This window comes from Myodes glareolus, chromosome 8 (assembly GCF_982192425.1).
Source record: "Myodes glareolus chromosome 8, mMyoGla1.1, whole genome shotgun sequence".
NCBI classification, from domain to species: Eukaryota; Metazoa; Chordata; class Mammalia; order Rodentia; family Cricetidae; genus Myodes; species Myodes glareolus.
In genome coordinates, this window is record NC_142033.1 from 90,621,797 (window position 1) to 90,638,369 (window position 16,573).

Genomic DNA, 16,573 nt, shown 5'->3' on the forward strand with positions numbered 1-16,573 from the left:
ACATAGGTGCATTAGAACTGTATCAGGGAATCCACGCCCACGAACTCATCAGCCATACCAGATCAAGGAAACAGAATAACTCTCACCTGAACCACACAGAGGTGAACACCTACAGCACCGCCATGGTGATGACTCTCACTAGCCTGTCACCCACCCAACCACCCTGATTCAGCAAAGCTAGAAAGAACTGTCTGTCATAGAGGCTTCAGCCTAGCTTCATCCCTGCTGTTAAACAGCCGACTTCATTGCTGACTGCTTCCTGTTTTCTTATGTGGACCTGCTGGCCATCTTTTGGTCCGTTCCTTCATCTGGACCTACTCCTGCTCTTGCTGGACTCTGAGCTTTGCTTTCAATCCTGTGGCCTTCTGTGGTGCGACTCGCTGCCATTGTAGCCTTTCTCAGGCTCCGTTTGGTTCATTTGTCTTAACTTTGGCTTCTCAGACCTGTCTGAGTCTCTAAAATGCCTTGCCTTTATATAAAAAGCCATTCTGCAGTCTTTGCACCATATATAGAGATATTCAGTGTGTGCTGTGTAATGTGTGACCCGAGAATGTTAAAGGGACACAGCAGTGATTTATTCCTGAAGTTGGAAAACCCTTGGGAAGTTGAGGTGTATTAGAAGACAGAGCTTTAAGACCATGATCTGACCTTCCGCTGGGAGAGCAATCAGAAACAGTATGTTAAAAACAGCATAACAGGGCCTTGAAGGGAAAGAAAGGCTACTCTGTAAAACCTGGGGAGAAGCTTCATCAAGAGTCAGCGAAGGGGGACGGACAGCTGCCATGAAAGGAATGGCAAGAGAGGTGGGGAGGCCCAAGAGACTTCAGAGAACTCTCATGAACAAATCTGGCATTTATAAATTTTCAGGGGCAGGGGACTTTTATAGTGTGATTTAGTTTGGGATAGCATGGAGGAGCATACGTTAGCCGAACTACAACGGAGAGAGTTCTGATTTCTTCAGGCTTCAAGATCTGATTTCCTAGAGTGATCATTGTCTTAAAGCGGTAAGTTGTAACTTACTCTAGCTATTATTAAGATTAGAATAAAAAACCCATGCTCTCCTTGGCTGGAGGTGGGTGGATCCAGGATAGCTGGCTGTTTGGGCAAATTGCTGTCAATGAGAGTGCCATGCCTTGTTGATAACCTTGACACTGAGGGACAACCAGTGATGCTTATGTTTCTGAGTGGAGCATTTCCTACACCTTCACTGGCACCAGACACCAAGTGGAAAAGACAATGCACTATGTTCTCATGGAAAACGGACCGCCTCAGAACCACTTTTCTTTTTTAGTATTATGTTTCCAATAATTTTACATCACAAACATTAACACTGTGGTATTTATTGACCACCAAATTATCAGCAAAATATGAACCAACCTTTAAGATTAAAAACTATAAACAACTCATTTAAGTAATGAGATCATTCTGAAATAGATCCATTGGGCTTTCCTCATCTATATGATGTTATTTTGTAAATTTTCCATCTTTTTTTTAACTGAATAAAAAAAATCAAATTACATCTGTTGGGGCAAATTGATTTTCTGAAGATACTAAATGATTAGCTAGAAATAGAAGCTGAAACACATTCACTTGAATATACTTTTATTTAGATCAACACTTACAGCATGATAGACTTTCACAAATTACTACCACGAAGCACATAATATTTAAAATATGTTGCTGTTCACACTTGAGTATAGCATTATTACTGTTTGGTACTAGGCTCAAAGACGACATTTTGATTCCTCAGCTTTGGGATGTTTACTGACGTCAATGTGATTGTCTAGTCATGCAGAGGAGAGAAATTCAAAAGCAGTTTCCTTTTCTTCTGCCAGTTCCTTTGCAGTCAGGTCCATTTTCTCACGCGAGAAATCATTAATAGGGAGGCCTTCAACAAACTTCCAGGACTTATTCTGTTAGGACAACAATTGCAAGAGATTCAGTTAAAGTTAGTGACCTTTCAGGAGGGACTAGCCTAGCTTGAAATGGTGTCTCAAAGCACACCCACTTTAAAGTCTAACTTGAAGAGCTAGTCAGACACCAGAGGCCACTTTTTAAAGTCACACTGGGGATGAAACCCAGCCAGAGCCTCCTGCATGCTAGGCAAGAGCTCCTCCAGAGAACATGGCCTAGAACCCAAGTCATGATTATTAATGAACCAAAAGCGCTTTAATGTGGGGAAGCGAATCTACCCCACACAAATGAGTATTCATGACATGTGAGCCTCCATGTCAGGGACCCCAGTGCCTCCAACCCACTGGATTGGTAAGGCTTCCTCTGGTCCTAGCGCTGATATGGACACTGTATGCACAATGTAGCAGCCACATCAGACACAGCTTCCTCTCCAGCACGACAGCTCCCTACAGAGACCACGACATTATAGTCCGCTTCCTGTTCAGCTGTACGTAATAAAGGCTGCGTTTCTGGGATACTGCTGGTGTAACTTCATCAGAGTGCCCGACCCACCCAGTCTCAGATTCCCAAACATGTCTGTGATTTCTTCGTTACCTCAGTTCAACCCCAGAGTCATGAGTATCACAACACTTGAGTTTAAAACTAAGTTTGAAAGAAATCCATAGAAAGTTTTAATGAACTATACCATGATTATAATAAAAAAGTGTTCAGTACTCTGGGTTTATGAGAAAATAAGACCCTATTTATGAGTACAATACAGAGTTATTGTAATAACAAAGTGTTTAGCAGCAAGAGATGAATCTAGCTTTCCAGATAAGTTTCAGTATTTATTAATGACTTGGCATTAGACAGGAGTATCTACTTTAGGGATATACACCTATCCTATAAGTATATAATGTGTGTGTGTGTGTGTGTGTGTGTGTGTGTGTGTTTGCACGCGTCCCTCTTTCACGTCACCCCACCTTGATCACAACAGGGAACGAGTAGAGCAGGTCATCGGGAACGCCATAGGAGTTGCCGTCAGAGATAACGCCCATGGACACGAACTCTCCCTGAAAAAGATTGACAGTGTCATGGATCACAGGAATCAGTTTACACATGAACCATCACACTACAATGACTTCCTTGACTGCGTGCATAACTACTGGGCGAGGAAGCACAGCAACGCTGGCTCACACACACCACCTTATCCTCTTCCAGAATCTGTGCTTTACCACTCTCTAAGATTAAACAAACATTTTTAATTTATGGGTATATGTGTATCTGTGCATGCACATGTGTGCACAGGTCCCTTGGAGCTGGAGTTATAGGTGGTTGTGAGCTGCCTGACACGGGTTCTGGGAAGGAACTTGGGTCCTCTACAAGGGAAGCAAACACTCCTAACCGCTGAGCTGTCATCTCTCCAGCCCCAAACACCATCCTGATTTTATAGTTAAGAATGCGATAACCCAATCCAGGTTTTAAGAATGGCTTACCACATATAACTGCCTTTAACCCATCCTGTGTGATAAATGTCATGTAACAGTTGACAACACAGCTTAGAAAGGTTAATAACATTCCTGGGCTCCTGGGCTATCAAGGAAATGAACTGAACTGGCTTAATTGGTCTTTTTACACTTTAGCACTAAGGAACACAATTGGAAGAATGGCCTGTACACACGACAACCTCACCTCTGGGGTTCCGAACCAGATGTCTCTGATGTGGTCAGAGATGGCTTTGGCGGCAGACATTGCGCTGGACAGTTTCCGCGCCTTGATGACAGCTGCTCCGCGCTGCTGCACAGTCTGGGTGAGGGCAGAGACAGTGACATGCGTGACACATGCATGACAGCAAAATTCTCATCAGCTCCACGTTTACCCTGCGGCGAAAGGTCGCTGCCCCCATAGCTCACTGGATTTCCTCCAATGTTAATCTTATTATTCTAATTATCAGTTAACAGTCCTTTTGGGAAACCAAAGTACAAATTTCTATAGAACATGTAACAAACTAAACACAGAGAACTGCTTTTGCTATAAGCAAAACTAGCTGGCTCAGTTTTTCTGATGAGGACAATAATCTCGACTGTTACACAACAGGTCCGATTAGGTGATGATAATTGTCTTTTTGCATGACCAAAAAGAACATATACAGTCCACAGAGCAGACTGTGACATACAGCTGTCCTCGAGGGTCGCTCAAGGCCCCTGACCAGACACTGGGCTAGCAGTGTGATGTGTCTGTCTCTGACTGACTGCTCAGACGGCCCAGGCTCTTCTTACCGTGATGAACTCTCCCTTGAGCCAGCTGTCATCTTTCAGGGCTTCATACACACCAACTTCCTTTCCTTGCAACTTCACCTTGGCATGATTGACATCTGGATACTGAGTTGATGAGTGATTTCCCCAGATAATGACATTCTTTACATCATCAGCAGTTACACCGAGTTTAAGAGCAATCTAGTTCAATTAAAAACAAACACACCAGTCAGACAATTGATTTTTATTGCACACTGTGACTTGTTTGAAGACAGAGGCCTTTAAGTAAAGGAAAAAAGCTTCTGAAATATTAAGCAAATTCAAGCTACATGGAATTCAAAAAAGGCAAATTTTATTGCTCAGCGAAATCCTAAAGCACTTAAAAATGTTAACAACTATGAGCTTGAAGCATTACAGTGTAGAATATCTGAGAGCAGAGAACATCCTGTAATCCGTGATTAGATTATCAGCACAGCAAGTTTAAAAACATTGATCGACAGATCATCAGATTCTTAATACATAAATATGAGCTTTGTTTTGTTACTGTGTACATGGGAGGCTACCTTATCAACTAGGGTCAGATACTTTAGGTATATTCATCCTATTTTGATGAAACTTTTGTTACATACAATATACAAATTAATTTTTAATTAATCTTAGAGATACTGGCATAAGAAAGAGACTCACATTACCAAACTGTGGCTATCCCTATTTTATAGATTTGGGAACTAAACTGAGAAGGCTTCAGATGTGACTTATGACAGAATAGTCACATTCTGATAAACTCATCAGAAGCTGAAGATATTCCAAGCTGCAATGCATTTAAGACACAGAACACAATGAACACAGCATACTTTGAACACACGACATGTTAGGTACAGGCCAGTTCTGCTCACGCAGTCTTTTTATAATAAAATATTTAATACATTTATGAATACTTATACTAATATTTATACCTTGGGTAAAAACCCCAAGGATACTAAGAACTTATGAGCTCTTGACCCCTTGACCAGCTTAAACTACTCCAGAACAATGAGGTCTAATTCTCACTGCTCTGATCTCTTGATCAACAAAGAACAGCTGTTCTGTGCCCAGCAGATGTTCTTCTGGATGTCGGTCACGTCAGAACCCGTGAAATTAATACATACAAAGGGTAACATTTCTTGCTTCCTTAGGCGAACTTTCAAGTCTGTCATGTGGATCTGTTAAATCCTTGTAACTCTCTTCTCCCTAACAGCAGTGCACTGTCAAATCCTCTTGTGTGTGCGTACACCCCAGGCACGTGCACACCTAGGGCTGGGTTTCACACACACAGGAGAGTTCAGAGGGGACAAGTCAGCCAGCAGGAAACTAAAGCTTTCGTGTTCGAATAAATCATGGAGGACTTTTCATGATTCATGAAAGAAAATTTTACTTTGGGTTTAATTACTTCTCATTAAAATGCTTCTTCAGAAGCTTCTAGCGGCTCCCACTGTGCCAGATGGACAGATGGACAGACTGAAACCGCCCAGCCAAGGGCTTGTGAGTGACCAGGAGAACTCCACTCCTGGTTCATTCATGACTTTTGCCCCAACAAGGGAATCTGTGTCATGCACTGGGACAAAGTGCCATTCTGTCATGGGAAGCAGAACCGTCCAACTTCTGCATCTGCTAAGGCGAATCACGGAGGAGGCTTATTGGTACCATTTCACCTCTTTCTCTGTAGGAGCTGAGTAAGGTCGGCCCACATCTACAACTGCAGCACACTTCTCTTCCCGTATAACTGCCCTTCATGTCTATCTTGTCCTCTAGTCTGGTCCTATCCTTTCCCAGCCACCACACTGCCTACAGCCCAAAGCATCTCATCAAGTATTTAATTACTGTCTAAAATTAACTGGGAAGTTGAAGAAGATATTTATGGTATGAGTCTTTAACTTCAGGTTATATAGCTCTTTAATAATAAAAACAGTAACAGCAACAAATCTTTATTGTGTTTTATTATGTAACAGTATCATGGTAAAGCCAGTAAAATGCATTTAGTTTACTTAATACCACTGAATAGAACATATACAGTGTTCATATTCAGGTCAATCCAGAAGCTCCATCATGAGTTAGCTCTGTGACTTTGGGCAGGCTCCTTGATCTCTCTGGGTCTCAGGTATCTTATCCGCAAAACAAGTACAATAAAGCCTTGCAGACACCATGAGAATTAAAAGCTACATATAAAGCATTAATCTTGTAGTAAAGTTAACAAATGCAAATTATTTTATGTTTTAGTGGATATTCCAGAGTTGAAAGAGTCAACTCTCAGTGTAAGACAGTCTTTAAAAAATTTTTTTTTAGGGCTGGAGAGATGGCTCAGAGGTTAAGAGCATTGCCTGGCTCTTCCAAAGGTCCTGAGTTCAATTCCCAGCAACCACATGGTGGCTCACAACCATCTGTAATGGGGTCTGGTGCCCTCTTCTGGCCTACAGGGATCCACACAGACAGAATATTGTATACATAATAAATAAAATAAATACTAAAAAAAATTTTTTTAAACTATAAACTAGTATCATTTTCTGTTTAAAAAATAGTTTTCTTAATAAGTAGCACAACTCCCAGAGGACTATATAGGAGCAGCAATCTGCGGTGAGGCAGGATGGACACAATAGCGCTAGAGAAGGCAGAGCGCCTGTCTGAGAACTCCAGCCTCTCCCTCACTTAGGACCACAGGGCACGCAGAAGCTGCCTAAGTGAGCGGCTCAGCTCTCAATGCTTGGAAAGCAGCTGCTGGTCTCCTAGTCACGGATCCCTTTGCCATCTTTACCTAAGTCTCCAAGAAGTAAGGAATACTTTGATAATTTTAATAATTACATAAACAATTTTAAAAGATTAAAATTAAATTAAAATCTAATTTTAATTGCCTAGCTGCAGAGAAAAATGAAGCATAAACACCACTCAAGCCTTTTGTTCTAGAAGCTTCACACATGACATGATTAAACTAATTGTGTGTCGTGGTTTATTTCATTTGTAACTCTTTTTTTGTCTTTGTGTATATTTTTGTTTTTATATTCCAACCAAAATGTCCCCTTCCTCCTCTTCTCCCAGTCTTTCCCCTCTGCGCCCATCCACTCCTCCTCCTCCTCCCATGGATATCAGCCTGCCATGGTATCTCATGAGTGAGACTAGACACTTCCTCTTCCGTTAAGGCTGGGTGAGGCAACCTGGTAGGAGGAAAGGGTCCCCAAAGCAGGGAACAGAGTCAGAGAACACCTGCTCTCACTTAGGCATCTCATAAGATGATCAAGTTACACAACTGTCACATATGTGCAGAGGGCCTAGGTCAGTCCCATGCTTGCTCCTGGTTGTCTGTTCAGTCTCTGTGAGCCCAGGTTAGTCGATTTCTTGAGTTTTCTTGTGGTGTCCTTGGCCCTTCTGGACCCTAAAATCCTTCCTTCTCCCCTTCTACAGGATTCCCCAAGCTCTGCCAAATGCTTGGCTGTTTCCATCAGCTGCTGGGTGAAGCCTCTCTGATCACACTGGGCTAGGCACCAATTGGCTCACTGGTGGGACCTGCCTCATAACTAGCTTTTAACTAACTCATCAAGGCAACATTAGTAACCGTACTGAATTATAATTGGTATGCACACACAGATATTATATGTGTTCACAATTTGTTACTGAAGACAAAACTAAGGAGGAAGGCCAGCCTCTGGTCAACAAATGCATAAACCAACATTGAATTCTTTTAAAATTGAAACAAGAAAAAGGTTTCAAAGCCTAAATCTTTACGTTATTTTAAAAGCCATTTTTCTTACCTGAGATTTTGCTCGGTTGTGGTCCAAGCGAGTCAGGCAACTGAAGTTCTCCTTGGGGATTGATGGGGCTGACTTGGAGGCCGTCAGGCAGTTGGTGTTTGCTGGGTTCCCCACAACAATGACCTAAGTGGGTAGGAGCACAAAGACTCAGACAACACACCTGTCTTAGAACTGGACTAAACATGTCTAACAGGCGCCTATATATTATATTTCTATGACATACAAGTCAGTTTCCAGCTGGCAATATCCACAATCCAAGGGAGACATCTTTATGTTTTATGATGGAGACAGATCATCTTCACTTCACACTAATCTAATGAGTCAAACATACACATATATCCCTTTTAACCCCTGCGAGCACCAACTGCCTCCGAGTGTGTGAATATTTCCCCCAACAAAGACTTGTTTGCAGAGGTGTAATTGCATGTAAACAGAACCACAAATCCTGAGCAGGCCAGATTTTGCCAGTTTAAAACCTCTGTAATCTTTTACCAAGAGACCTGTGCGTTCCTAATTCTTGTTAATGATTACAGAGAAAGGATAGCTACTTAAGATGAAATCTACAAAAAGCAAATATGTAGACAAGTATGAAGTACTATAAATGGGTCACTCGTGAAGAGTGATTTTGGAGCCAGGTGGTGGTGGCATATGACTTCAATCCTAGCACTCAGGAGGCAGCAGCGGATGGATCTCTGTGAGTTTGATGCCAGCCTGGTCTACAGAGCGAGTTCTAGGACAACCAGGACTGTTACACAGAGAAACCCTGTCTTGAAAAACAAAACAAAACAACAGCAACAAACAAACACATACACACACAAAGAAAAGAAAAACACCCTGTAAAATATGCTGCTAGTCACCTTAACTGATTTCTTGGCGTATTTCTCCAAGGCAGCACCCTGGGCCTTGAAGATTTTCACGTTTGCTTTCAGGAGGTCTTTCCTCTCCATGCCTTCTCTCCTTGGCATGGAGCCCACAAGGACAGCCACATCGAGGTCTTTGAAGGCAACCTCTTCTTTGTCTGTCGCAATGATATCTGTGGACACGGCAAAAAGCACACAGAGCTACTTAAATGCCCAGTTTCCCCTTTCATATTGAATGTACTTACTCTTTTAAACTGTGGTAAATATTTACTTTTATAGTTCACATTTATATGCTTTTCTGAGGCCTTTAAAAAAAGATAATATATTCATTTAACTCACCAAGAACACAGGAGAAAGTCAATAATATTTTGTATTTCTTACATCAATAATTACCTCAATTAAAATAGCTCTACAGTTTTTAATCATTTACATAATGATATATGATGCACAGTCTTTGGAAACAGCATGTTTTTTTTTCATTTATTACCACAGATAACAAAAAAGAGAAACCAATTCACTGTAATTACTTCAAGGTTTAAGATATCAACTACAAATTGAAAATGTTTACTGGGGCATACTGTACCAGGGATAACGCTAAGGATTATATTCTATCAAATGTAATCTTCACATTTCACAGATGAAGAACTCAGGCATAAGGAAATGCTGCCACTGTGATAAGATAGGGAGGGCGGTCCAGAGTTCAACTAGAACGCCACAGTGTCAATCTGACAAACACATAGAGCTTGTTTTTTTGAACAAGGAACATGCAATGGTGCTTTGAGTGTAGTAAAAAGGCCACGGTCGAGAGTCAGAATTTCTCTACATAAAGTCTTAGGCTAGTAAACATGTCAGTCAGGTTGCCGAGTCCCGAAATGGAGGAACATCAGAAGAAAAAAAAGTGCCCATCTTCCTTTTCCAGCCACACATCCTTTGTCAAGCTTGCCCTCCCCTGCCACATTTCTAGCAGCCGAGGAAACACTGGGTCCATCGGTAACAGCAGAAGTGATCAGCAGAAGGGGCATGTAACTGGAAAATGCAACACAGGAAGCCAACTTGGAAAGGGCCATGGGTAAGGAAAGAGTCAGCAGAAAGGGCCCGGCACGACCAGGTATTCCTTTGGACTCTAAAGTCTAGGGTCACACAACCGAATGATCTGGATAGGGGAGTCTCTCTTCTAAGAAATGCCTGACTAGACATAGAGCTTCTGCTTTCCTTCAAGGTGCACAATACTACGGACAATCCCTGTCTCAATCCCTGTGCTTGGCAGACAAAAGGGGACATATATGAGGGACCAGCTAAGGCCTAGAGCAGTACACAGCCCTGGAGAACATTCTCTGGCATGGGAGCTCTCCTATTACAGGATGCTACTACTCTAAATAGACTAAAGTAACAACACAATGCAAGCAACTTGGAGGGATAACCCTTGGGCATATTATACCTAGGTGTAGATGGGGGAGAAAACAGGGCCCGACTGGCTACTGATTGCCTCTTGCTTTTGCACCTATTTGTTCTTGGTATCCATGTTAAAAAGTAGTGTAGTTCAAAAACAACAAAAAGTACTTGTGGAAAACAATTTGATTGACGATCTTTAATAATTTAAAAAGTTCATCTGTTTCCTCTGACTCCCTTACTCACCTTTCAGAAGGGGAAGGGCACAGTCTTGCAGTTCCATCAGGACGCCGTCCAGAACCCCCATCATGGGGGTGATATCCAGCAGCACAAGGATGATAGGCTGCCAAAGAGCAAGGGCAGCAGTGTGGGTGCTGGGGCCGGCATTCGCTCTCACACAAAGCCCCGCCCCAGTTTTTGTTTGTATATATTTAGCTACAACTGATTAGTCACAGTATGGAAGGGAGATGCCATAGCTTTCTTTTATTAGTGGTTATAGGAATGATTTCATTTTTAGAAAAGCTACAATATCTGACATGAAGGGAAAACTCAACTCTCTGCAGTTCAAGAGAAAGAATTAGAAAATCCTTTAGAAAAGGATTTTAGTGTACAGAAATCATACTTGCTAGAATAGGGGGTGCCTGTTTTCTGTGGGGTAGATTTCTCGTCTGATTATTTGGGTTCAAAACAGCATCACTGGAGAAAAATGGCAGAGTCACCAACTCTCTCACAGGACTCCCCCTCGCCCACAGTTCCTCCCATCAGTGACACTGACTGTCCCCTGCTGGTTGCACGAAGCTGAGTAAACATCAGGTGGAAGAACTCTGATCTCAAGTTGATTTCAGTGCCTGCAGGGGAACCTATAAACATCTTACTAGCCTCTACCTACAGCATAGGACTTATTACAGTGTTGGGACTGCCAATTCTATTCGTTCATTGTTTGTAGCTACACACAGCATACTACAATGCCGAGGTTTACAGACAGGCCCTACCTGGTCTTTACCAAAGACAGATCCATTTCCAATACTGTACAACAGCGAGTATGCAATCTGACCAGCTGCTCCAGTCACGAGGACTCTGATTGGTTCCGGCTGCAACGAGAAGGACCCAGTCACAGCTTACTAAAGTGTTAACACGGCAATATGTGCTTTAAAAGCAAGTATGAGACCGTCAAGTCTTTTCCCGGCTAGCTGAGTAGAAGCTAATTTATAGGCTTGTTTTCAGCAAAGACAGCATGTACAAATGAGCACGCAACTTACCAACCGTGCCCTTCGCTGGCACGCTTAGGAGAAGCACAGAACTAGATTACTTATTACTTATGCAACTGTGTCCATCTTTGGGGGACATTTTGCAAAAAACTAGGCCCACAATTGTCACATCCATATTATGAGGTGATACAAACCTTTGCAGGTCCGAGGAGCCTTAGAAGTCTTTATCAAGCAAATTCTGACTCCCACCTCATCAGAATCCTGCACACCAGGAGAAGGTGTAGCACCGACTACAACTTTCCCTTTAAACCAAAAAGCTTTAATAAAACAATCCTGTTTGACTTAACTAACCAAAGAGCAAAAACAAGCCTGTACTTATTTAGAGGCAGGGTCTCCCTCTATAGATTCGGCTAGCCTCGAACTGACAGAGACCCCCCTGCCTCTGTCACCCCTCCCCGCAATGCTGGCATTAAAGGAGTGCACCACTATGCTCAGTGTTAAGCCTTTATTTTAAAAACTATATTTATTTAAAGTATACGGGGTGGTGTACACGTGACACAGCACTGTAGGGGTTGGGTTGTCCCTTCCATTTTGTGGGTCCTGGGGGTTGAACTCAGATCGTCAGACTTGGCAGCAAGTTCCCTTTACCCACTGAGCCATCTTGCTGGTCCAAACCTTTAATTTTCTTTTCAAGGAGAAAATTATTAGTATCTGGAATATAAAAATTTTAGTATTAAATACTGTACTAAATCACGACGGCATAGCTGACAATCTGGTTCAAAGGGAAAAATATGTTTTAAAAGAAGGAAGAGAAACCATAAAAAAAAAAAGCACAACAGTTACATAATAGAAAAAAAAAGCGCAGCTCTCCAGGCAAAGAGACTCTGAATAAAATAAGACACAGACTAAAATAACAACTGTATTCAAAATGACGGCTGAGTAATGGAAAAAGGCTTAGTGAATTCATAGAATGGAATCAAGATAAGCTCTTCCCTTCCGTGACAATGCTGAGCACTGTACTGGTGCTCCGTGTTACCCTGGTCCCTCCTTGCATGAAGAAATGACCCACTAAGCATTTGATTTCTCTCTTTATTTAGAGCAGCCTCTTTAGGTGAGCCATCTGTCTGAGATGGAACGCGGGGGTGCCTGAAATCAACAGCACTCAGTAACTTGGTCCCCACAGACACAAAAAAGAAAAGAAACTCAGGAAATAAGTATTAATTGTTATAAAGAAATAAATTTGTTTTTTTAAATGTTTAGCTCCATTTTATTTTAAGATAAGATAAAATAAAATAAAATAAAATAAAATGAGGTTGGGAGTTCAGTGTGTTTTCAGGAAATGGTGAGAATGTATGCAGACCGACATGAGCAGCCAGACAGGAGTGGAAGGACAGACAGTACTCAGATCAGTAGTCTCAAGCAGCCCTGTGTTGTGGTCACTACCAAGTCAAGCTTCTGGGAATGCCAAGATGGACATCCGGTTTACACAACAAGGAAATCTAGAAAGAACTGGTCTGCAAGTACCGAGTTGGACATGAAGAAACAAAACCTCTGAGGAGAACAAACATGGCCTCCAGGAGGCTATTTATTTGGAAGGGAAAATTCTGGGTAAGACGGGGAGATGGGTCAGCTGGGGGTTCTGTGTAACCCCTTCATCTTGTGTCCTCTCGTCTTGTCTTCTCATTTCTCAGTGATGTGGACCATGGTGATGGTGAGGGCCACAGTGCCCAGGGCTGTGGTGATGGTGAGGACCAGGGTGCCCAGGACCATGGTGATGGTGAGGACCACAGTGCCCAGGGTCATGGTGATGGTGAGGACCATGGTGCCCAGGGCCATGGTGATGGTGAAAATCAGGGTGACAGTGTCCTGGACCAGGGGGTGGTGGACCATGAGGAGGGCCATGACCCCAGTGACCTGAAAACATCTTTATGGCGCAAGAGCAGGAAGTGACACACGCAACACCTGAGAGTGCAGGGCCAGGGACAGAAAGGCTCAAAGAAATAAATTTGATCATAGTAGATTTTACTTGCATTTCTTCTTCAAAAAACATGCCCAGGATAGGAGTAGAAAAATATAACCAAAGATAAAACCCCAGAAAGCTATGGAGAAAAATTCTTCTTGATCCCTGGATCTCTCCCCTATTTTTCCATATCTCTAGATATATTAAATTTAATATCCACATAAGCCAATTTTAATAATAATATGCATCTATAGTAGTATGTACTTAATAAGACATGTATCTATGTCCAACACAAACTATATGTATGACTAACGCACATTACTCTATACAGTTACTTTCTGCTATACACAGCTCTACAACTGTTGTGTTCTGAGATATCATGATTAGGAAACATTACTATTATATATAATATATATATATATATATATTATATATATTTCATCTAGTTATCTTTCCCTTTGAAGTTGAGAAATGAGAAGGGAGAAGCTGCTTCCCTCTTCTGGGGGCTTTGCCATTTCATCTTCCTATCATCTGAATTCGGTTCACTGCTACATCTCAGCTGACAGAAAAGAACAGGTGCAAGCTGGGTAAGAAATGAGGGGGAGCCAGAAGGTGGCTGTCCACACCTTTCATCCCAGCACTAGGGAGGAGGCCATCCTAGTCTACAGAGAGAGTTCTAGAATAGCCAAGGTTACACAGAGAAACCGCCTTGAGAAAGAAAGAAAAAAAACCCAAAACAAAACAAACAAAAAGAAATGAGAATGTGTCAACTACATCTATAAAGTTTAACCTTCCAGAAAGTCTAGTTAGAACAGAGTGATGTAGCCATTTATCAACAAGGTATTTCCAGTATCGCAGTCTGCATTAAAGAGGTGGTGGTCACCTAACCAACAGCTGATTCTACCTCTGCAGGCTCCTTCTGTGTCTAGGCACCGTCATCTTAAGGGCTCCCTTCGTATCTGCATGACGATGATGAAATAGGTAAGGGAAACACCAGTTTGGTTCTTTCTGCTCCCCTGAGACACTGCAGTTGGAAAGCAGGAGGGTAGGAGAGTCCCGCTGACTTCCCACAATGCAGCAGTGCCAACGCAGGTTACTATTCTCTGCTCAGATATCTGGGCATTCTGCCCAGATCCAAAAAGGAACGGCTTCTCTTTTGGCAGGGCATTAATGACCTTCCTGGGGATACAGGCTATCTTAAAAATGTGCTACTTGATTGAAAAGCTTGACTCTTAGTAATAGCATCCCTCTTTTTACTTTCTAGCTTACAGGTATTATTGCAATATGAAAGAGAAGAAGCGGTGTCATTTAGAGTCCTCCAGGTGAATTCTTAGGTCACTCCCTTGTGGACAATGGCAGAGTTCCTCTAAAAATGCTTTTGATTGGCTTACAAAAAAAAGACAGCTCTTTTCCTTCTTTGTGAGACAGGGTCTCCCTCCACAGCCCTGGCTGGCTGGAACTTGGTCCACAGAGAAGGCTGGTTTTGAAATCATAAGAGTTCCATGTGTCTCTGCCTCCCAAGAGCTGCGACTCAAGGAATGTACCACCACCCTGAGTGGAGCTCACAGCTTTTTTTCTGTAATTTGCCCACGTACTCTTCCCAGGAGGCATGAAGGTTCTGAATCATGTGCAATTGCAACATGACAGACCTCTTCTTCCTGGACCGTCTCATGTCATCTGGCGCAGATGTGACCTTCTAGGGGTTCCATCGACTGTATAGGGAATGCAACACTATAATCAGGGGCCCTGGATCGCCATGACCTTGGGAAATCAATGACCTTGCCAGGTTGTTTTAAGAGCAGACTTGCCAAATGCATACTACAGTCAAGGTAAAATGGGAAGATTAAGTAAGAGACCCTGGGTGCAAATCTTGTGACCTTGAGAACTCACATTCTGGTCTCAAAAACTAAATTTTAGTATTTTAAGTGGGATCTTGGTTGGGATGATTTTTTTAAAAGGTTTTCATCTCAACCTAAAATTCTAAAGTCTGAAGTTCTTGGATAACTGCCTCCATTTTATGACTAAAACCACTATAGCAGAAACCGCTTAGGCCATAATTTAAATAACTACGCATGTGCCCAAACAACTAGGCAACCGTTACTGGGAATTAGCAGTTGTCCCCTTGGGGTCTCATAGAGGTTGAGAGACTTTTTGTCCTTGCTTTGAAACATGTCTTTTTAGATTCTGCGAAATTTACAATTCTTCCAAATATTTTCTCACACTCCCCATCTTGAGATTAAAGGAGAAAAAGTATCTTCAAAATATAAACTCTAAAGTACTGTAGCAATTTCCACTCCGGTGATAAATGTCACCTTCAAACAGCACACAGACTATTCCTACGTCAGAGTTCCTTCACACCCCCCACCCCCATTCAGGCGGGACAAGGCAGGAAGATCCAGCCATCTAGAGCTTTAACAAGATGGTTGCGTTACATCCGCAAGAAGGTATTCTGCAACGCATGACAGAATAGTAAAAAATATCCACCCAATTGTTTGACTAGAGATTCTAACGAGTCCTAGCTTTACAAAAGAAGATCAAGAATAGGTTTCCAGTAACATTTTTTCCTTTGAAATTAGATATGGCGAATGCATGTCTCCTGAAAACTGGGATCATAACTTAGAGCACTACTTAACCTCAATATCACAGGCCTACTCCTTCCAAGAGCTTAAGAGGCAAAATAGAGGTTAGGACCCAATTCTTTCCCTCCAACCAAATCTCATCCCCGTCAAATCCTTTAACGTCCTTCAGAGAAAATTTTGTCCCTCAGCATGCGTCAGGATTGAGATGCGTCTCTCCAAGGACAGCGACTTCTCTAGAGTCCTTTTAAGAGATCCTAAAAGGAAGCGAACCCCTTTCCAATTACTGGGTTACTGCGACAGTCCGGAGGATGAGTCGGGTTTTGCAAACGGTGCGAAAGACAGTGCCTGGCATTAGGGCTTTTCTAAAGGGCGTCAAGGCCAGGCTGCGGCCGAGAGGCCTGAGTTGCTGCAGGATCTAGGAGCCCACACTCACCATTATTGAGAATTGCGAAGACGATTTCTGCACCTGCAAAGCTGTCACCAGGAGCCAGGTCACCTCTACAGCAAAACCGTTTCTGGGAGAGAGAGCTGGGCTCGCCAGGAAAGGTTCGGCAGGTTTTCCCCGCACTTTCTGGGAAGTGTAGTTCATCCGGCGGGTCTCTAGCTCCAACTTCCGTGCATCCCTGCTAGTTAGAAACTACAATTCCCGA

General features: G+C 42.6%; 1 protein-coding gene across 1 annotated transcript; it reads right to left on the reverse strand.

Annotated features, from left to right (window-relative positions):
• Window positions 1-1,585: 1,585 nt before the first annotated feature.
• Window positions 1,586-16,527, reverse strand: Mdh1 (malate dehydrogenase 1). The gene is made up of 9 exons (XM_048435514.3): window positions 16,357-16,527; window positions 11,169-11,267; window positions 10,423-10,519; window positions 8,785-8,960; window positions 7,928-8,050; window positions 4,173-4,349; window positions 3,586-3,699; window positions 2,877-2,966; window positions 1,586-1,913 (listed from the first exon to the last, which is right to left on the reverse strand). Exons 1-9 carry the CDS (start codon window positions 16,510-16,512, stop codon window positions 1,788-1,790), a joined length of 1,158 nt encoding a protein of 385 aa, XP_048291471.2. The 5' UTR covers window positions 16,513-16,527; the 3' UTR covers window positions 1,586-1,787.
• Window positions 16,528-16,573: the final 46 nt, after the last annotated feature.

Excerpts from the sequence above, each read along its gene's own strand:
- Mdh1 (XM_048435514.3), bottom strand. The coding sequence starts at position 16,512 with ATGAACTACACTTCCCAGAAAGTGCGGGGAAAACCTGCCGAACCTTTC. Across the intron at positions 10,520-11,168 it reads CTGTCTTTGGTAAAGACCAG|CCTATCATCCTTGTGCTGCT; the intron begins GTAGGGCCTGTC and ends GCTCTTTGGCAG. Across the intron at positions 1,914-2,876 it reads CGTTCCCTGTTGTGATCAAG|AATAAGTCCTGGAAGTTTGT; the intron begins GTGGGGTGACGT and ends TTGTCCTAACAG.